Raw genomic sequence first — 22,874 nt, 5'->3', positions numbered from 1 at the left:
GTGTTGTGAGGTTTAAATGAGAGACCCATATAAAATACATGCTTATCCAGATAAGGAAGCACTCAATAGACAAAGCCATTACAACCAGAGGCCCTGCTGATGGTCTCTTTCAGCCAGCTGTTGGCCTAGGGCAGGCCTGAATCCTAATGCTTCCTTACATGATCTAGTCATTATGACCAAAACTTAAAAATCCAAAGGGGCCACAACTCGATTAACCATTTCATTCATGCACATTGAAGATTTGGACGGCTGCCTTCTGATTGGGTCCGCTCCTGGCTGCAGTTTGTGCAGAGTTTTCATAAATAGCCTAGAGGACCCCCTAAAGCAGCTTCCCAGATAATCTACAGAAGCCCTCAAGGCCCAGATTTGGATTAGGAAGGGGAAATGAGGAGGCAGCATGCAACACGGCCGAGAAGCGCCCAAGGAGGAGAAACAGAATGAGTGATCCCTCCAACCTCTGAGCTCTGCCCTCTAGCTTCTTTCCAGACGGGTGGAAAGGCTAACGCTGTAAGCCCGGAGCAAGGATGGAGTTGCAAGATTTTAGAGCCCAGGAGCGTGTTTGCAGGAGAACGTTGGGGAAGACCGCTACCTCTCCTTACAAGCTCCTTTTCCTCAGACATCTCCCGGCCAAGGAAAGCCCTAGCCTCCGGAGACTCTTCCAGAAAACGCCAACTCTCTCAAACACTGAAAAGCAGCTCAAACTCAGACCCCACTCTCCCCCGCCACTGGAAGGCCCTCTGCGAGCGTGCGTGCGTGCGTGTGCGTGTGTGCGCGCGCGCGCATGCACAGGCTGCTGGGATGCCGCCTCTCCCCTCTGAGTCTTCCAGTTTCCCGGCGTGCTTCGGGCCCGCCAAATGGGAGGGGGAGACGCAAGATGGCGGCAGCCGCGAACTCCGGCTCTAACCTCCCGCTGTTCGACTGCCCGACCTGGTGAGTGGCGGGGCGACCAGGACTGGGGTGGCCTGGCCTGGCCTGGCCTGGGCCGGCATGGCAGCTCACTTCTGGCAGTGAGCCGAACGGCTCAGACACCCCGGGTCTGACTGAGGGAGAACTGTCCGTCGGGCCGAGCGGCGTGTGGAGGAGCCTGGAGCCCGGGCCCAGGAACTGAGGAAACTGGGGGCTCTGGGGCGCTCGCGTAGGTAGCCCCTCGGGCAATCAGCTGGTTGCTGGGGCGCTTCGGAGCCTTGGCCCAGAACTTACCCCAACTCCTGACTGAGCGCCTGGTGCTCTTGCGGAGCACCGTACCTGCCCCCCTGCTCTCTGTCCCGAGCGCGCACGAGCTGGCTTCCCGGCCCCAGCCCAGTCTCAGAGCCCCGCATCCCTCTGTCGCTGCTGCATCCCCGGTGCGGTCCTTGTCTGTCTCTCGCAGACTGGGAGCTCCCTGAGGGCAGGGACGGCTCTGACCTACCACTGCGTTCTCAGCGACCAGCGCGAAGACGGGCACAAGTGGGCATCAGCAATTGTTGGAACGAACCCCTCCATCCCTTCGCAAGTTCTTGGGAATAATGGAATAATTTAATTTAGTCTTTGAGTAGGCGATATGAATTGCCTTGCTAGGAGACCCATCGGAGTTAGAGCTATTTCTGCTGTAGCTCATCCCAGTGTGCCGTTTATGGGTTACTCGTCTCTGTCTCCCCTTATATTGAGATCCTCAAGGACAAGGGCTGGCTGATGCATCTTTATATTCCCAGCTCCTAGGCCTGCGCCAGGCACGTAGTAGGAGTTCAGAAAGCATGCTTTGGATGTAAACACTGGCTTTCCCTGCTTCCCGGACAAGATGGGCTGTTGTCCAGTGCACTGTCCTTTCAGCAACTGCCATGGTGCGTTGGGGCAGGATTACGAGAAGACTATGTTGCATCTTCAGTTAGATGGATGGATGCATTTTTTCTATGCAAATATAGGGATTCTGGCAAGATTGTTCTTTCCTCAAACTTCAAAGGAGCAAACAGGAAGAAGTGAATGTGTGGCTATATTCTGGGTCCCTTTGCACTTTTGTAACACTCAGTTGCTTCAGCCTACAAATTCTTTGTTCATTTTAGTTCCTTGCTGCATTGATTTCAGAAGTTGGACCAGAACAGTAAAGTTATAGTTAGACTGTTTGAGACCACCTACCGTTTCTTCAGTCTGGTATGCACCAGGCACTGTGTTAGTGGCTTTGACATATGTGTATCCCCGTTGAGTGGTGTGGTTATAGGAGTATAGAGAAAAGTTCCTTTAAACAAGCCGTTGTAGAAAGACCTGTTCAAGGGTAACAAATATCTCTTGTATTTCTTGGTACTTGGTTTCGTGGGCATGATTTTGAATTACGCTAGCTCCCTAACTATGTACCTTTTATTTGGTCTCAGAGCTCAGGACAACACCCTCTCCTTATTTTGTGATGAGACTAATCTTGATTAGCCCAAAACACCAACTGATTTATGCTGCCTTCATATGGTATTAGTGGTCGTGGCAAATCTTAAATTCAAACTCCGAGTGACCAGACTACCCCAGCTATAGTACTTGCACTCTCTATGCTGCTTTCTTTCCGAGGTAGATAGCCAGTGTTAAAATATAGGTTTCTTTGGTGCTGCTCTAAATACGGATTCACTAAATTCTGTTTTAGAGCAATTGAATCACTGGGGAAGTAAGTGTCAAATGTAGAGAGGAGCTGTAATAACAGTGAAGTAGATGACATTTCTGCTTGAACATGAACTAATTATAGGATGGTGGGAGAGCTGCAATGTTGAATGGGACAATAATTGTAAATGGCATTTATGGACTCATCCTGAAAATGCTTTTTTCACTCTTATTTTTCAGGGCAGGTAAACCCCCACCTGGTTTACATCTGGATGTAGTCAAAGGAGACAAACTAATTGAGGTATGGAGATATGTGTCTTTCCCTTTTTCCCCACCACAGTGAAGATTTTTCCAGTGACTCACTTTTCCACCCCCTCTCCTGTGCTTTGTTTTCCAGCAATGCTACTTTTGTTCATCCTGACTTTTTTTTTCTATTAAAAGGACACAGTGATATAACACATTCAAACCTCATATCTCCCACAGACACTCAGTTTTTTGTGACTTCCCTCACCTCCCAAATTAAGGGTTTTAATAGATCATGGGCCTGTGGGCCCCAGTCAAGTTGGAAGCCCTATGACTGGGTGAATTCCCTCTCTCTGAGTACATGGAGTTGTGTGGAAGGTCCACCAAATGCAATAAGCGAAGGAGAAAGTGAATGATTTAGATTGAGTTTAAGTTGCTTTTATGAGATTCAGGCCCAAGCCCTTCAAAGATGATCAACTAAGATGCTTGCTCAAAGGAAAGAATGGAATGGTGATGAAATTCATTCGTTCATTCAAAACATGGGTTGAGTGCTTACTGTGTGCCAATCATTGTGCTCAGCATAGGATCTACAACAGTGAACAAAACAAACGTGGTTCCTGTCCTTAAAGAAATCCCATGGTAGGAAAGATACAATCACACACAAAAATTACATAGTTATAATTGGAGTTAAGTACTGTAAAGTTTAGCAGAATTCCAGCTTTTATACAAGTCTCTAGAATGAACACCACATAGAACTTCAAGAGAATGTGAATTTTGATTAGCTATTAGGTTATGTAAGGTTTTTTAAAAATCCTTATGGTACCATTTATTTACCAAGAAATGGAGATTAAGCCCACTGTGACTGGAGTTGTGAGTCTCTGTGTCTTAGACCAATTTTTGGTTTTCTCGCTCAGAATTTAGTTTCAAGGCCCCATTATTGAGTGCAGTTGGGCTTTTTTGGTGTATATAGTAAAAACATTGCATTCTGTGGTTGAAAAGCTGTGTGTGATATCTCCTGAAAGCTGTGTTATAAATACGTTGTTATCACTTCCAGGATGTTGTAGAGAGATTCGGGTATTTTGTAAAGTGTTAAGGCATGAGTTGTGATGAATTCTGTTATAAATTCATCATACCCTTTGCCAGTCACTTAGAGCCCCTTTGTCACGGGTTCTCCCTTCTTAAAGGTCACAAAACATCAAAATTATTCAAGGAAATAACTTAGCTAAAATGTCTGTAAAAGCTTTTTCATGTAGGCTGTTCAACAGATAGAAAATATTGTTGCTGAATACCATGAAGCTTTGAAGACGTGTAGGAATCTATTTTGTTACTAGAATTTAGTAAATCTTTAGTTTGCAACAGAAAGAAACAGACAAGGAGGCCTACCCTTAATGATACTATCATACTCTTTTGTGAAATAACATATTTTCAAAGTACTCTAACTTGTCAGACGCCTCTCTGACTATGGTTTCCGTTAACTGATAATGTTCTCTGTCTTTCATTGCACTTAGGTGTGCTGAGTTGCCACGTGATCGTCAAGTTATAATCCTTAGACATCACTGTATTGCTTCTGAGAGGAATAGACCTGAGATCTGCTTATTTTTAAGGATTTAGGCAGCACTTGATACTAACCGAGCTATCTATATCCTAGCCTTGTGTCAAAGGCTTGTGATGTATTGTGATAGCTGGGTTTAAGAAGTGCAATATTAAAACAAAAGCCATGAGTCTTTTAAGCCCAGTGTGTAAAGACACACTCTGAGTTATAACTCAGAGGCACAAGTGGACAATGATACCAGCCATAGCTAGTCAAGAAATTGTGGTTGTAGTGACTGTTGAAAGATCAGTGCATCATTTCATTCACTTGGACAAAAGAGGCACATTGTCCAAGAATTAACACAATTGCTTTATTTTAAGACATACTACTTTTCCCCTATGTTTTAATGTTTCTGTGATTGAGATGCCTTTATATTAATATAAATATAATGTATATATTTGATTTGGAGGCCCTTTCTCTTTTTTTTCCCCTTCTAAACACCTAAATTTCTGGTATGTCTTTGGCACCTTAGAATCATAGAAATTTGGTCATGGTTATATTATAAGCCAGGAGCTGGTGGTCTTTATACTGTTTCCTTGAGACCAGCCTATGAACACTGTGGTTAGCAAATTTAAGTTTATCAGGGCATGATCTGTGTGCATATAAATATGAATGAGAAATGCCATGAGCTTCAACCTGCATAGGTCCACTTGTCCTCGGTATTGGTGATTGGTTCCAGGACTCCCAACGGATACCAGAATCTGCAGGTGCTTAAGTCCCTTATATAAAACTTCACAGTATTTGCATATAACCTATGCACATCCTCCTGTATACTGTAAATCATCTCTAGATTACTTTTATTTTTTTTTTGAGGAAGATTAGCCCTGAGCTGACCACTGCCAATCCTCCTCTTTTTGCTGAGGAAGACAGGCCCTGAGCTAACATCCATGCCCGTCTTCCTCTACTTTATATGTGGGACACCACTGCCAAGTGGTAACATGTCCACACCTGGGATCCGAAGTGGCGAACCCCGGGCCACCGAGAAGCGGAACATGCGAACTTAACCGCTGCGCCACCGGGCCAGCCCCTAGATTACTTATAATACCTAATATAATGTAAATAGTTGTTATACCGTATTGTTTAGGGAGTAATGACAGAAAAGAAGTCTGTACATGTTCGGTACGTAAGCAACCATTGTAGGCCTTACAATCTGAGGTTGGTTGAATCTGCGGATATGGAGGGCCTGCTATATTACATAGAGAGAACAAGATGTTGAAATTTCAGGGCTCTGTCAATTCTAATTCAATGTCTATTTTTTAGCCAATTCTTAAATCTTGGTTCTGAGCAGACATGGGAGTCATTGTCTGATTGAGTCGTCAGGCTGTTAAATCTTGGTGCTCCTTAGCAGTATGGGCTTGGGACAAGCTATGCCAGCAGCAGATGGGCACTGCTGGACAGGGTTTTCCAGAGGTTACCCACATAGCTGGACTAGCTTGAACTAATTGAGCCTTAAGGCTAAGCTTGACAGAAACTGGGTAAGTGATTGTTTAAAGAAAAATTAAAGAGTGTGACCTGTAGTACTTGTTCACTCCTTAAAATTTTCCTTGCCATGTTGTGTATTTTTTGATGCAGGTAGAGTGAAGAAAATACATAATATAATGGTTAAAAGAGTGTAGACCCAGACCTTAATTTCTAATCCAGCTTATAAATATCTAGCTGTGTGACTTGAATATGTTAATTTCTTTATGCCTCAATTTTGTCATCTATAAAAATAGGAATAATAGCACCTAACCACCTCACAGAGTGGTTGTGAGGATGAAATGACGTATTGTAAAACTCACAGCACAGTGTGTGGCTCTTAAACGCTCAGCAGTTATTACTGTTATCAGTGCATGAGGTCTGTTTCTGGTTTTGTAAGGCGAACACTAAAGCATAGGGGAAAAGAGTAGCCCACTGTGAGTTCAGTGACACAGCCAGGAATGAAATATAAGCCTCTTGATTCCTAGCCTGGTACCATACTAACTTGACTGTACTTCTCTACTCAGCATTTGCTGTCTTCTCTCAGGGATTTTAAAAGAAGTATAGTGTGAAATGTGAGCTAGAGCTTAATGAGACCTTGTGTTTCAAGAAAAAACATAACGTATCTGAATGAGGGTTATTCTTCAAAGTGGTCAAATTATAGACTTTTAGAACTGGAGGAAGTGTTAGCAAAAATTCATCAGAATCCTTCATCTATGACAGCCCAGTCTACAACCAATCTGTGGCAGAGGCTTTACTGATCTAGGATTAAAAGAAAAATAAGGGTAGTGTAGGGAGTTTTGTGTAAAGCTAAATTCTTCTCAAAGAATGGTCCTTTATCCTTACTCTTCCTGCTTATTTGCTGTTAAAATGACCTTTCTTTTATAAAATGACTATGATGATACTGATCAGTGACAGCTTTTTTTTAAAGTCCTCATTTGGGAGAATTAAAAGTTAACAATGCTATGTCAGCCCCTACAGTTTTTTAGTAGCAGTTTGCTGGTCTGTCAAATCCCTCTTTCTGCTGTTATGTTGGGGCATGACAGTTTAATTTTTTGCAGTGCCATAGTGATGGCTAGAAACATTGTGGAGCTCTTAGAGTTGTTTCAGACCATCACACTGTTGTTTAGAATATTAGCATCGCAGGTCATTCACACCTGAGTTTAAGTCCCAGCCCTGCCACTTAACCAGCTGGGCTGGGCTGCCTTGGGTGAGTGACTTCAGTTCTCTGAATCTATTTTCTTATCTTTAGCAATAGAAGTGATACTTGCTTCACAAAGTTGTTTTGAGGATTAGATGAGATAATACTTAAAATACCTAGCAGTAATAGTCCTTCAATAAATGTTAATTCCCACATCGCTCTCCCCTAAACCTGGAGAGTCTTTGCCCTGTGAGGTAGTTCCATATTTGGGCACAGCAAATACTCGTGTAGAGTTAACTCTGAATAATACTTTTTTGTGGCCAAAGTGAAATGGAACAATAAAATTAGATTTAGAGGCTTGTACAATGATGTCTAATGTAATTCCAGTTCCTAAAGAGGGTTCCAAAAATACTTTGGAGCTAGGGCAGCACGATTAGAATATAGATCTAGGTGTTTACACCCCCTTCCTTTCCTAACCAATTTATAATCTTCATTTGAATGTATATTTTCTGAAAAGCAGTCTTATTACTTTTTTCTTGTTTTAAGGAAGATTAGCCCTGAGCTAACTGCTGCCGATCCTCCTCTTTTTGCTGAGGAAGACTGGCCCTGAGCTCACATCCGTGCCCATCTTCCTCTACTTTATATGTGGGACGCCTACCACAGCATGGCTTGCCAGGAGGTGCCATGTCTGCACCCGGGATCCAAACTGTCGAAACCCAGGCACCGAAGCAGAACGTGTGCACTTAACCGCTGTGCCACTGGGACAGCCCCCTTATTACTTTATAGACATGCTTTATGTTCTTATTTCCTGCTCGACCTAAAATTAAGATCCTGTGAAATCTTAAATTTCCAATGGACAGAAGACAACCACTCTTACGGGCCACTTTCATGTAATAGAATTAGGAAAAGTTCTTTTCATACTAAGACTAAACATTTGACTACTGTATTTGGGGAGGTTAGTTGCCATTCACCCCCAAAAAATGTTAGTAAATTATGCTGAGTTGTTTATCTTGAAGATAATAGGGAAAATTTTTTTTACCTTGGCAAGGAATTTTATCTACTCAAGGTCCGCTACTTATTTGATTGGAAGAATTTCTGCTAAACTCTGTTGAAACAAGATTTAAGTAATATTTAATTTAATATTTATTTAGAAACTGATTATTGATGAGAAGAAGTATTACTTATTTGGGAGAAACCCTGATTTGTGTGACTTTACCATTGACCACCAGTCTTGCTCTCGGGTCCACGCTGCCTTGGTCTACCACAAGCATCTGAAGAGAGTTTTCCTAATAGACCTCAACAGTAGTAAGTAACTCCCATCCCATCCCCTTTCACACATTCCCTTTTGAGCAGTGTGAAAATGCTCTTTGGGTTCTTCAGTTTCAAAATCATGTTTTATTACTCATCAAGGAAGAAGTTTATGTTTGGTTTTTAAATCAGCCCTCCTGTGATATCTCCTGTTTTCCTGAAATAATTGATGACTGGAGAGAAAAGAGAGTTTAGGGGAACACTGTCCTGTAGGAGGCAATAAGTATGTATAGAGAATTAAGAAAAACACCCAGGAGCTAGGGACTATGGGAATTCAAGTGGTACTAGGACTGTGGTAAATTGTGGTCCAATTTAAGCAGAAGCCGTGATTAGTTGCATTAATATAGCAGAGCAGTGGTACAGGACATTAAAAAAAAAAAAACTTGTTTTGAGCAGAATTAAATTTTTTATAATGGGTTCTTTATCCCAGTTACATTTTGCTTTGACTACTAATAATATCAATTTTTATTCCACGAACACACTCCAACTAATAAAATTTTCAACTTTGCCAAAGATAATCCCAGAAATGCAATTGAGATTTGACTGCATGGGGCCCTGAAGTTTGTTCATTTTTTCCATATATAATTGCAGTGTAAAATGTAAAGGATCCTGCTTCCTGGGCTAATTGTGTTCTACTCCTTTCCCACACCCCCAACACCCCCACCCCCAGCCCCTAATCTGCTTATATAATGGTTTTGGAGAGCCTTGTCTCATAAGTAGTTACTTGCAAATTTGTCTCATCTTTTCTCTCCATCTCATAACATGCAGAATACAGACATGGAAAAATAGTCAGACTCTCCAGTAGGATCTTGGCTTGCCTTGGCATTGATATTGCACCTGTTTTAGTCAACCTCCTTTCCTGTCCTGGAGAAAACCCAAGCGTAATTGCCACCAGGGCCTTTGATCCTTAGACTTGGGGCTGGAGAGGTCAAACCACGGTGATGCCTGTCTCCTGCCTTCTGGGGCATGGCTGTTGCTGGAACCATTCCTGCTGGACCAGAATGGAGCTAAGCCTATCTGGTAGCAGAGAGCAAAGAGAGGTATTTGTTACTTTGGGTAAGAGCAGGTCTGAAGTTGTATAAGAAATCCACTGAAGAGATTCAAGACTCAGTGAAGGGGTTTTCCTTTTTACTGTGACCCATGACATGGGATGCAGAGTGGACCTAGTGTCATTTTCATTTTATAAAGCAAAACTGATGTGCTGGGAGGAGCCACTCTCCTTTCTACAACTCAGGTTGGTTTTTTTTCCTCTCTCTTTCTGATTTGGTTATTCCCAGCGCACGGCACTTTCTTGGGTCACATTCGGTTGGAACCTCACAAGCCTCAGCAAATCCCCATCGATTCCACAGTCTCATTTGGCGCATCCACAAGGGCATACACACTACGTGAGAAGCCTCAGACATTGCCATCGGCTGTGAAAGGAGATGAGAAGATGGGTGGAGAGGATGATGAACTCAAGGGCTTACTGGGGCTTCCAGAGGAGGAAACTGAGCTTGATGTAATTTCATGTCTATGTCATTGTTTTGTCTTTTGGGACTCTGGCTTTTGCAATATGTAGCTGTTCTTTGTAGCTTGAAATTCCAGTGACCTAGCAGCAGGAGGTTTTCTTGAGCCCACTAATGGGCCTTTGCCACTTTAGCAATGTAGTGTGGCCAGCAGTGACACACCTTGGACAGCCACATTGTGTGGGTTTGGTTATGTATGACCGGGGCTAACAAGGTGACTGGTCTCCTGCCAGTAGACCCTCCTGCTTGTCTTGTGCCCCGTCACTGGACATTAGAAGCCAAGGCTAGGAGTTAAATTTTTCTAGAGCTACTCTATCCAGTGTGGTAGCTACTAACCACATTTCAAGTAGTCAGTAGTCACTCCAGTGACTACTGTATCGAATAATACAGATAGAGAACATTTCCATCATCTACAAAGTTCAGCTGGACAGCCCTGGCTTAGAGAGACTGAAACTTTCATTCATTTATGTTGCTTTTATTGATATTATTCGAATAGCCCAGGAATCTTCTGGGTAGAACTAGACTTTTGTTCTTATGGTCCTGACTGCACTGAAGGCCATGAATTTTATAGGATTTAATTTGATAAAAGTGCTACAGTTTTCCTTTCCTAGAGGCTGATCCCAGTAGTTTGTGATCTGGCTGTCGTCCTTTGCACGTCTGTCACTGCACTGGTATGACTGGTCTATTCAGGTAGACCGAAGGCAACCATGTCCTTCCCACCCACATGCATTTACTATTCTTGTACACCAAGGCAGTCTTCCAGTCCTTAGGAAGAAAAGCACAATAGAAATCTTACCATTTAGAAGATATTTTGTTCTTAAGAAGTAGCCTCATGGCCAGGGACCTCGCTGACAGTCACTCTTGCCCATTTCTCTGTGAGGCTGCCTCCGTGCTTCCATGTCTGTTAAGTTCAGTATGTTAGGTCCTGTCTGGGTCTTCGTCCTCAGGACATTTGGAATATCTCAAACTGCAATGCAGATTGGAATAAGTCCAGAGGATTGGGAAGAGGCAAACAGCAGTGCTGAGGCCAAGTTAATCATTGAGATGGATGGGAGGTTACGAACAGAAAAGGGGCTATGCGCAGAGATAGGGAGTGACAAGATATTAATGCCAAATGTTAAGTGCAGTGGCAGTGTCCTTAGGACTTTTAAAGGAGAGAGCACCTGGGAAAGAAGCTGTCAATCGTCCTTTCTCATCTCTCTCTTGTTACTTTGAAACAATTCTTGGAGTTCCTCCCAGTCGCATTCCTTTAATTCTCAGCCTGAAGACATGATAGCCTTTCTTTAAAAAAAACCAACAAAAACCCAAAACCTCAACTCAAGGATATATGCCCAGATGACCTGTTCTCAGCTCAAGTCCCTTCACCTCCTTTTGAATATCACGGCTTCACTAGTCAATGAGGATGTTCCACTTTCTGGCAAAGGAGGCTTGTTAATATTAGCAGTGCAGGGATGGTAACGAATCTTTTCTGAATACAAAAGAGAATCTCGTCTGTCTAGGGAGGTCAAGGTTAGCCCTTACTGCCTTCCTACCCTTTATTTAGTAATATATTCTCCCTCAAATTCCCTGTGTACTAACTCCTGTCTTTCCTGTGTGAACCCTGGCTTAGAACCTAACAGAGTTCAACACTGCCCACAATAAGCGGATTTCCACTCTCACCATTGAGGAGGGGAATCTGGACATTCAGAGACCAAAGAGGAAGAGGAAGAACTCACGGGTGACTTTCAGTGAGGATGATGAGATCATCAACCCAGGTGCAGTATCTTGCTAGTTTCCTGTGATGAAAAAGCTGTGGTCTCAGAGAGTAGTGTACACAACCTATAGGTCAGTTGTAATGTTTCTCAACAAGGTTTAGGATAACAGGTGCTATATTAAAGAGAGAGGTTTTTTACAGTTCGTTGGTGGAGTACTGTCAACACTCAAGCATTATCCAGTTGCAGTATTAAAGAAAGAGCTAAAGGAAAGGCCTATAGAATTCAGTATACAGAGTAAGGCTGTAATTCTCCTCTGCTGATCCAGTATGTCTGTGTCATAGTGGAGGTTTTAGTTAAGGTATAGGTGTTCACTGTCTTTACCTCAGAGCAGAATATTATGGTCTTTATGGGGTTCTGAGTGTGATTGGTAATTCTAAGATTGGAGAAGCTTCTAGTACCACTATTAACCATGTTGAAGACTTATCTCTCTGTAAGGAAGTAATTTATAGATAGTTTGTATGGAAATGTCAGCAAGATGAGAGCATCAGTTGATGGGAAGGCCACTAAGTTTACCAGTTTGTTCCATCATTCACCATTCATTTAGTGGACTCATGTTATACATATCTTAAGTACTCTGGTAGGTGGATGAGATGGAACTGGGAGGTATAGTTTATATAATGCAGGTGAATTGAGATTCAAAAAACCTTATTGGAAAATAAATGGATGGAAACAGGGATCCCAGACTAACAAGTTGCTCTTATTTCCCGAATTGAAATGCAGTGAGAATAACTTTCAAGTCCTGTGTTTAGGTTCAAAATATCAATTATTTAAATAGAGAAGATCTGCTTCAGTGACAGCTCATGGGGAAAAAAAAGATCGAGGTTTTTTTTTTGTTTTTTTGGGGGGTTTTTTTGAGGAAGATTAGCCCTGAGCTAACTGCTGCCAATCCTCCTCTTTTCGCTGAGGAAGACTGGCCCTGAGCTAATGTCCATGCCCATCTTCCTCTACTGTATATGTGGGTGCCTACCACAGCGTGGCGTGCCAAGCTGTGCCATGTCCGCACCCAGGATCCAAACCGGCAAACCCCAGGCCGCCTAAGTGGAACGTGTGCACTTAACTGCTGCGCCACCAGGCCGGCCCCTAGAGTTTTTAATTAATTGAAAATGCAGTTTGAGTCATCAGGGGGATGTGGAAACTAATCAAGGGCAGTTTAAGATTGCATTAATAGAAGAATAGGGGACAATAACCCCACTAGCCTGTGTTCTGTCCAGAACTCACCCAAATGTGTTACGAAATGCAAGTATAGCCTTAGCCACCAAATGTGTTATGTAGTCCTGTAGGAGGAAGAGACCCACAGCTATGGAAAATGGTACCTTGAATGCTGAGATTGTAGGGGAGCCATCCATAAGGGAGAACAGACTGGAGGAGGCACAGCCACTGTGGTTGGATATTTGCAGGGCTGACCTTAGGGAGGAAGGAGTGGCAAAACCAGAGCCAGTGTGTAGCACATATTTGACTCAGCATAAAAAGCAACAACAAATCCTTCTTATATTTAAAAGAAGAATGTAAAGGAATCAGTGAAAGAAATCATGGCATTCATTGTAGTGACTACATGTTCAGTTTCTGATGGTGTGTGAAATCGAATGAATTACTTCTCAAGTAGTGAACATCCGAGGGAAATGTTCAGGCAGAGGCTGGATGACTGATCTGAGAAGCTTATTTCTGGGTTCCAGAACCTGTTGAATAAGAGTTTCTAGGGGTGGACTTAGAAATGTGTAGCTTTATTTATTTATTTATTTATTTATTTATTTATTTATTTATTATTATCATTATCATTATTTTTTTTTTCCTTTTTCTCCCAAAGCCCCCCGGTACATAGTTGTGTATTTTTAGTTGTGGGTCCTTCTAGTTGTGGCATGTGGGATGCTGCCTCAGCATGGCTTGATGAGCAGTGCCATGTCCGTGCCCAGGATCCGAACCAGCAAAACCTTGGGCCTCTGCAGCAGAGCCCGTGAACCCAACCACTCTGCCACGGGGCCGGTCCCCAAAATGTGTAGCTTCAAACAAGATCTTTGTTGTACCGATGAACAGCCAGCAATTTGGGACTCATTGGACCAGACAATCTTTTAAGTCTCTTTCAGGACTCAAGGTCTGGTCTGCTCTTTTTCTCCTTGAAAATTATTGCCCTAGAGCTTTATTAAGGCAGTGTATTCAGGCAGAGTATAACACAGTGGCTAAGAGCGTGGACCCTGAAATCATAGGGCCCGGGTTTGAAATCCACCTCTCCGTTTAGTAGCTGTGTGACATTGGCCAAGTGACTTAACAGACTACTGGCCTCACAGGATTGGTGGGAAGATTAAATGATTAATATATGTGAAAATACTTCATATCTGTGCTTGGCACTCAGTAAGCCCTTGATGAATGTTAGCCATTGTCCCCATTATCATCCGCCACCGCTTGTGCCTTTTACCCCTGCACCCTTTCTTATACCAGAAGTAGACCCAGCAGGGAATTTGTTGGTAGACCTTCCAGGAGCAGAGATATCCTGGAATGGGTGTATCCTTTCTCTAGGAGTGGGATAGCTAGAGAATGAGGTGAAGGTGAAAGGCCTGAGCACCATTCAGCCAGCACAGGACAGGGTCCCCCAGAGAGGCTTAGCCCCTCCCCTCTGCAGACCTGTTGCACACATGGGGCGCATCTCCACTGGCCACTCCTGTTGGGCTCCAGTTGTTCTTGTGTTTCATTTAGCTTTCCTTACCAAAGGGATGATTGGAACAGGGCTCCTTTGGGGATGAGAGAAAAGATAAAGGTGCCTTTTTATAGACCTTGTCTCCCTCCTAATGAGCCTGGATATCTTTTCCTCTTTCTTCTTCCATATAGAAGCCATTCATTCATTCATTCATTGAACAAAGATTGGTTGGTAATGTAATATCAGGGTGTATTCTTTAGAGGCATCCTAATATGTGAAAAGCCAGACTTAAAACAAATAAATCAGGAGTTAATTATTCAAATTAAATAGAGAATCTTTGTTTTCCAAAGGGATTCATAAGAGTGTTTCTTTAAATAGCGAGTGCCCTCAGTGCTTTTAAAATAAGACATACAGGGGCCGGCCCCCTGGCTGAGTGGTTAAGTTCGCGCGCTCTGCTTCAGCAGCCCAGATTTTCACTGGTTTGGATCCTGGGCGTGGACATGGCACTGCTCATCAGGCCATGGTGAGGCAGTGTCCCACATGCCACAACTAGAAGGACCCACAACTGAAAATACACAACTATGTACTGGGGGGCTTTGAGGAGAAAAAGGAAAAATAAAATCTTTAAAAATAAGACATACAGTATCTATTAGGGAAACAGTTCCTTTCCTACCACTATATTAGGATAAAAGGGGCTTGGAGTCATTTTTCTAGTAATGAATCTGTGCCTGCCTGTTGCCACACACTCAACCTTCAGTGAGAAAACTCCTGTTCATCCTCAGTGACCAAGCCCAGTTGTCCCTTCTGCTCCAGGAATGCTGTTTTGCAGCTTTCCTGAACCACCTCCATTGTGTTGTACCCTGTCTGGCTTTATACATGTGAACTCCTTAAAGGCAGGACAATGTCTTGCTCTTTATTTTCATGCCTGATGTCCAATAAATGAGGCATGAGAGAGTGACTGACTGCAAGCACGTCCCTTACTTGGTCTTAGCACTTTCTCTCTGCAGAGCGAATGATCCTGGAAGCTTTGTAGGGTACACTAATGTGTGTATAAGCTGTGAAAAGGAAGCTGCTCTCCCCATCTGCCTAGACAGGGGGCTTCAGATCCTTTAGTAAAAGTCTTAATTGTATACAGTTGTTCAGGTCAAAAGGCAAAGTCAAGTTGGAAGTTCTGGGTCTGAATCCTAGTTCTGATATTTGCTAATGGGCCGGCATTAGCAAGATATGTGGTGTGTGACCTCTTGACTTGTCATTGTTTTGTCACTAACGTGGGATTGATAACATCTTCTCTTTTGTTTCTCCCCTCAAAAGAGGGAAGTACATGGAATGAGAAAGAACTTGGTGAAGGCATCCCGGCACAGTGTTCCAGAGCACAGGCCTATTTCTGGCTGCTTGGACTCAAATCCTGGCTCCTCCCCTCTCCAAAGGGGTGACTGGGCCAGTCACTTTACTCCTCCAAGCCTGAGTTTTTTTCTCATCTATTAAATGTTCATTGTAGTAGTACTTACCTCATAGCCTTGTTGTGAGGATTTAACACAGCACCCAGCACACAGTGAATGCTTGGAGTGTTAGCTGTATTTTACTGTTTTCCTATGAGTTGTTGTGAGTGTTTTGTTCACAGTGAGCCTTATACCCTTAATCCAGCTGCTGGAGTACCAAACTAACTCTTCCCTCATGTCTTTTTGCAGAGGATGTGGATCCCTCAGTTGGTCGCTTCCGGAACATGGTTCAGACTGCAGTGGTCCCAGTCAAGGTAGGAAGCACATTGTGACAGTATTTGAAATGCCATACAGTCTGGTTTAAAAACCTGCTCTTTTATGTGTACGTTAACTGTTAAGTTTGTGCTTAATTTTAAAACACATCCTTTGCTCCTTTCCCGTTTTTCCTCCTGTGGAAATACTTTTACCCCATCTATGTCTAGGGGATCCTAGAGTGCCATAGAAAGGCTGCAGGTGACCAGCCAGCTTGATGGTGCATGTAAATGATGATGCCATGTGAATCTGTAAATTGGCCTCCCAGCAGGATGTAGAGAGGCCCATCTTTCTTTAGGCTTTCCCTTCTAACTCAAAGTAAGCTATTTAGCGAGGAAGAAGTGATGTTGCATTTCTGCATGGCACCTCTGGCTTTTGCCATGCCTTTATTTTGTGAATGAGAATGGCACAGATAGGAAAGCCAGCCCACATCTGGATTAGGTTTAAAGATCAGGTATGTTGAAGAACCAAGAGGTGGAAGTTACAGAGTATTCTGATTGCTCAGCATGTGGATAACTACCTGACAGCCAGAACTGTCCAAAAGAGAGCAAAAGGCCCCTTCAAGCAGTGAGATCCCTATCAATAGAGATAGTCAAGCAATGATCAGAAGGTGCTAGTCAGAGAGGCTATAGAGAGTTTTATTTTAAAATAATCTTTAGATTATATTAGACTAGATTGATAAGATGTGTCAAGTTCCTGGTTAGTCTTTAATTCGAAAAGAGTAGATTGATGAGGGGGATCTTTCATGGACTTTAGTCAACGTGTGAAGAAGTACAAGATGAAACTTTCTGAATAACTCCATAGTATTCAGTCACATTTCCCCTTGAGCTCTTTTCTCTCTTTTTTTCTTCTTCCTTTAGAATATTCAGTTGTTATTAAAGTACAAAACTGGCAGATATTTTTACTTTGTGTCAGTTTTATTGTGGTATAATTTACGTACAATAAAGTGCATACATTTAAGTGTACAGTTTGAGTTCTGACAAATGTGTACACCTGGGTAACCACCACTCTCCTCAGTATATAGAAGATTTCCGTCACCCCAGAAAGTTCCCTCATGTCCCTTTGCTGTAAGTTCCCTCCCAGTCCCAGCCCCAGGCAACCAGGAGATGGCTTTCAGTCATAGGTTTGTTCCGCTCTCAGATTAATGTTTAAAACTTGGGCACCCAACATGAAGATACTAACTTTTTCTCTTCCCCCACAAAAAGAAGAATTTAAATACCTACTACCACCAATTATCACCTCTGTTTCCTAAAAGGGCATTTTAATACCGGGAAAAGAGAGGGGGCCGGCCCTGTGGCTGAGTGGTTAAGTTCACGCGCTCCACATTGGCTGCCCAGGGTTTCGCTGGTTCGGATCCTGGGCACCACTCATCAGGCCACACTGAGGCAGCGTCCTTCATAGCACAACCAGAGGCACTCACAGCTAGAATGTACAACTATGTATTGGGGGGATTTGGGGTGAAAAAGCAGGGGAAAAAAAAGAAAGAAAGAAAAAGAGAGGGACCCAGGGGTGTGACCTGAGGATAAAGAATAGTTACTTAACCTGGATAAGCTTTACTTTCTGAAAAGCTCTCACACGGTCCTCATTTTTCTCAGTGTGACGTAGGATGTGAACACTGTGGAGCAGTGTTTGGGACGTAGATGACTACTCTTAAGGTCTCTTCAAACCCTGAGATTTCAAGACAGTGAAATAGGTTGTTTGGGAAACAAAAGAAGCTAGAGGTTTAGAGGCCTTCCCCAATTTTTCTAGGGCTGAAATAGAAAAGGCTAACACACACCACTCTCGTGCCTTACCTCTTGTCTCCTCTGCTCCTTGTAAACCACAGAAGAAGCGGGTGGAGGGCCCTGGCTCCCTGGGCCTGGAGGAATCAGGGAGCAGGCGCATACAGAACTTTGCATTCAGCGGAGGACTCTACGGGGGCCTGCCCCCCACGCACAGTGAAGCCGGCTCTCAGCCGCATGGCATCCATGGGACAGCACTCATCGGTGGCTTGCCCATGCCATACCCGAACCTCGCCCCTGATGTGGACTTAACTCCTGTTGTGCCGTCAGCAGTGAACATGAACCCTGCACCAAACCCTGCAGTCTATAACCCCGAAGCTGTCAACGAACCCAAGAAGAAGAAATATGCAAAAGAGGCTTGGCCGGGCAAGAAGCCCACACCTTCCTTACTTATTTGATATTTTTGGTCATGGAGAAGGGTGGGAATTGGGTGGGAATTGGGTGGAAGGGTGATGGGGGAGCTAATGAACTAGGGAGAAAAACTTTCCATGTGTGCAGTATCGTCTTTCAGAATGTCTCTTGGGGTCCTAACCATGTAATATTAAAACTGGGGGTGGGGTTGGAATATCCCATAAAGACCTGTCTTCAGAGCACTTTCAGTGTAGAGAGAGGTTCCATATGTCGTTTTACATAGACTGCCCAGGCTCTTTCCCAGGTCTCTCATTACCTCCTTTTTCTTTCTCTCCCTCCTTCTAGGATCATTTTTATTTAAAGTCACATGCCCTAGGGAGAGACTCTAGGCCTTCAGGTTGAACCTAGAGCTGTGGAGGTGACAGTAGTATTACCAGCCTTGTGGGTCCAGCAGCCTAATTGATATTGACTATCTCTGCAAGTCCCAGAGAGCACAAGAGTTGCCACAGATCCCAGGTTGATCAAAAAGAGGGTTTAGAATTCCTCAGTTAAGCTAGGGTTTAAACTCAGAAATGTTTTCCTGGGTCGGTGGTTTTAAGGTCCAATAGCTAGGCTTTTCTCTTGTCCTTTCTGTTGGAATGAGAACATTTTGATATTCCCTTGTCTGTGACCAATGCCACAGACACAGGTTGATAGTTTTAAACTTACAGTATTGTTTGACTTTACCTATTTTTCTTGTAAAACCTGAGTACTCTGCTTGCCGAGGTTTCTCATTTGACTCCAGAGTACTGTCCTCTACTCTCTAAGGCATTACTTTCCTTATCAAGTGTGTTATGAAGGCAATTTTTTAAGGATATCACCACTTAGAGCAATTCCAATTAAAAAGAAAAAGATTTTACTTTGCAAGTAACTGACGTCTCTAAGAGGAGATGTTTAGATGCTGGTTCGGAGGCCCTTCCCCCCTTGCTGAGAGCTCTTGCTATCCGGAGCTGCATGGCCAGACCTGGCCGACAGACATAGGAGACGAAGGTAGGAAACAGTGATATGAGCTTTGTACAGAGATTTGTACATTTGTGTAATAGGCCTTTTCATGCTTTATGTGTAGCTTTTTACCTGTAACCTTTATTACATTGTAAATTAAACGTAACTTTTGTCATTCGGGTGCAGTCTGTGACTCAGTCGCCATCGCGGATTCCCACTGCCATTGGGAAATGTTTGTCAAAGGTATGGCTGTTGGGTTTGAGAGGTTATGCTCTGTCCCCATTTTATTACCACAAATAAAGATGCCCTCTGATGAAGGAGGAAATTCTAATTAGAGATTCCAGTCCCCAGACTGAAGCCTCACCAAGCAAAGTGGGTTAAGAGCTGCCTGCTGCCCTTCATCAGGAGGCAGAACCGCAGCCCTGACGAGGGGGGACTGGGCTTTGGGACACTTGTCCTGAGGTGGGCGTGGTTAAATCTGGTCACCCACTTTCTGGTTACAGCTGCGTGTATTTGAGCTATAGCTCAAGTCGCAGAGGAGCAAAAGGAAGCTATAGTTGAGTACCTTTAGAAGGGATTTCAGCCTCAGTTTGGATTGAGTGGATGTGTCTTGCATGCTAGAACCTCGTACGCAGGAAGTGCACCTTGTGTGTGGTGAGACTTACATAGGTGGCTTTGCGATAAGATGCCAACTAGGCTCCAAAGCCCTTGGCTGAGAGTGTGGACTCTCGGCAGGAGCCCCTGCTGAAGAACAAGGATCCATAAAACCACAGCTATACGAGAAGTTGGCTTCACTGCCAGCTACCGTAAAAACGAGTGTCCCCATCTTATGAGGGTGCCTTCCTCTCCCACTGAAGGGTACTGTCAGCGCTGGTTAACAGTCACGCACTGAGCACCTCCCTACCCCGCCAACCATTTACAGCATGTCGCTTAGTTTACATAGCCCTAAGAGGAATCCTGTTTTCATCCCCATTTTACAGATGAGAAAACAGGCTCAAAGGCAAAATAAACTTCCTCATGATCCCCCTGTAGTGAAGTCAGGATTGAAACTCCGGTCTGAATCCAAAGCCTGAGCACAGGTTCACACAGCCTCCAGGATGAGCTAAGGTGAAGGATGTGCTTGGTAAGCTGGAGCCATATCTATTTGTAGCTAGGTGCTTGTTTTGAAGTTAAAATTTTTTTTTTCTCAAACTGGACAACTGAGGGTATATTAAAGGATTTAGATCTGGTTTAGATAATAAAATCCTTCCTCTGAGAGAGATTGTGCCATGCATTATTTGGTTTCAGAATTAGAGCTGCAGAGTGAAATTTGCATTGGTGTCTCAAAGAAAGCTCAACAGAATATCCACATCTGCAGAGCTATATCTTCCCCTTCCGGGGCCTGCGGCGTTAGTGGAAGCAGGACTGACTGAATTTGGTAGTCACGTGACGTAAGGAGGCATGTCTGTGGAAACCTGGCTTAGTTGGCACCATATTTCTGATTGATTCCGATCGTTTTTTAGCACCGCTGACAGATGAGCACTGCAGAGGGGGCTCAGTTGCCTCTTGCCCTTAATGCAGCTCTGGACGATGACCATAGAGACCATGCCCTTCCCTTCACCACAAGGATTGACAAGTGGTTATCACCCAAGTGAGCCTGATGCTGCTGAGGGACACAGCCTCTCCCCAAGGGACCGGGCCCACCCTGGAGGAGAAGCAGCTGTTGGTTTCCCCAGAGTCCTGTGCCCACTAATGGGCCATCTGCTAAGGAGGGACTGGGTGACCCATCCATGTTCCCCTCCCCAGAGCAGGAAAGGGTGGTGAACTCTGTAAAGGACACCTATTGAGAGGAACCAGCCCATTCCCCGGGTGATCCCAGCTCAGGATCAGCTGTTTGGTGACAGCTTGCCTGAAATATGCTCACCATTACCTGCAAATCATAGAATTTTAGAGTCAGAAGGATTTATGAGATCCTGTCTGGATCCTTCATTTTGCTTGTGAGCAACCATGGCAGTGGGGCCTCACTTCTTTCCACTAACGTGGACTGAGCATACGGGAGTGCACTCACCCTGCCTCCAAGAGGCCTGCCTTAGAGAGGGAAATGGGCACACTTCCAGCGCGGTCGACTGCCGAGAGCTTTAATGGAGGGATGGACAGGGTGAGCACAGCAGAGACAAGCAAGACCCTGGAGGTCGGAGAGGCTTCTAGGGAGACGACATTTGAGCCGAGCATTGAAGAGCAAATAGGGATTCGCTATGTGGAGGAGTGTGGACCAAAGTTCTCCAGGCAAAGGAACCAGTGAGAGAGAGGCGTGGAAGGAGACCCTGGGGATGGCTGGTGGGTGGGGGGAGAGAGGGGTCAGAAAGGCAGAGGCCAGATCTCGCCCTGTAGGCTTTACCCGGGAAAATTCAGAGACATGTACGTCTCACACTCACCTCCCCCCCCCCCCAGAGTGCAGGAGGCTTCCTTGGGGAGATTTCAGTCAGCGGCAGTGAGTGGTCAGATTCAGATGTCAGAAAAGCCCCCCGGCGGCAGGTGAACAAGGCAGCCCCTGCCCTCAGCTGAGTCTCCTCGAAGCGGGGGAGACAGGTGTTCTGCTCTCTCACAGCCAATCTAGAGGGAAGGCCAAATGTTGCGAGAACAAGGAAGAGAAAGCTCCGCAGTACTTCTGTCTATGGGAGGGATGGGGGCGCTGAGGGGAGAGGGTCATGGAAAGCTTCAGAGGGGTGACCTTTGATGTTTTCAAGCGGGGGCAGCTGCAGGAGCAAAGCGGGGGTGGATTGACGCCCCCAGCGTATGATGGGGGTGGTGGGAAGGCTCCGGAGTGCTCACCTGCTGAGTTTGGGTGGGGTCTGTTGCCATGGAGTAAAACCACTTCCGGTTCCGCAGGGGTAATTGGATTCCAAGGATTCGACTTCCGAACAGGGGCAGAGGTGCAGTTCCAGAGTCAGCCAGCAGGCGGGGCCCTGCTCCCGTGCTTGGAGCCACTACGGTAACGGGTGCGCACCCTCAGGGCTGTGGGGTGGGAGAGGAGGAAGGAAGGAATCCGGCTCGTTGTTGTCGGGCACCCTGCCGGCACTTCTTGTGTGTTGTCCCCCTTAATTCTCCCAACACCCCTGAGAGAGGTTAGTAACGTCCCATTTTACAGCTGGGGAACTCGAGGCTCAGAGAGAGTACACGGACCGATGTCACACAGCTGACAAGTGGTAAAGCAGGGATTCCAACTCGGCCCTGAGGTTTTGGACTAGGAACAGCACAGGAGCTCCTGACTGGGGTTGCTGCCCTGCCTGCACCCCGCGTGTGTAAGAGGCTCTCCCTCAGAGCCTGCAGAAAGAACCAACCCTGCCCACACCTTGATATCAAACTCCCAGCCTCCTGAACTGTGAGAGAATCAATTTCTGTTGCTATAAGCCACCAAGTTTGTGCTCATTTGTTATGGCAAAGCTAGGAAACTAATGCAATCCCCCTAGGCTGGCAAACATGTGAGACTGCTGCTTCTTGCTAATGACAGTAGTCTTGGGCTGGGCTTCCCTCCTCCTGCATACAGTTTATTAAGATGCCCAGTCATCACATTGCCCCTGCTTCCTGATAGCATCCAGTCCAGAGCAAAGCCCTGCTTCCTTCAACCCTCTCAAATCATCTAACCCAAGCCCAGATCCTATCATAAGTCCTTTCTAATGTCCTCTCACTGAGTCACCCCGTGGTCCCCACAGAGCACGCCATCCTTCACTATGAGTCATAAACCCACCTGGTTAACTGCCCTGTGTTCCTGGCGGTCTTTGGCTGGAGGGTTTGACACGGCCTATGCCCAAAGGCTGCCATCTCCAGTGAAAATCTTAGCCTGCG

At 44.8% G+C, this 22,874-nt stretch overlaps 1 protein-coding gene and 1 non-coding gene across 2 annotated transcripts; both read left to right on the top strand.

Moving 5' to 3' along the window:
- The first annotated feature begins 849 nt into the window (after nt 1–849).
- On the top strand, nt 850–19,224 carry PPP1R8 (protein phosphatase 1 regulatory subunit 8). Its single transcript, XM_046662817.1, has 7 exons — nt 850–930; nt 2,797–2,857; nt 8,141–8,294; nt 9,575–9,795; nt 11,412–11,556; nt 15,874–15,938; nt 17,762–19,224. Exons 1-7 carry the CDS (start codon nt 875–877, stop codon nt 18,113–18,115), a joined length of 1,056 nt encoding a protein of 351 aa, XP_046518773.1. The 5' UTR covers nt 850–874; the 3' UTR covers nt 18,116–19,224.
- On the top strand, nt 4,412–4,577 carry LOC124240495 (small Cajal body-specific RNA 1). Its single transcript, XR_006888889.1, has one exon. It is a non-coding gene; the product is annotated as a small Cajal body-specific RNA 1 (non-coding RNA).
- Nucleotides 19,225–22,874: the final 3,650 nt, after the last annotated feature.

This window comes from Equus quagga, chromosome 5 (assembly GCF_021613505.1).
Source record: "Equus quagga isolate Etosha38 chromosome 5, UCLA_HA_Equagga_1.0, whole genome shotgun sequence".
Taxonomy (NCBI): Eukaryota; Metazoa; Chordata; class Mammalia; order Perissodactyla; family Equidae; genus Equus; species Equus quagga.
Note: the sequence above shows the minus strand (reverse complement) of the source record. Positions and strands in the feature narration are given on the sequence as shown.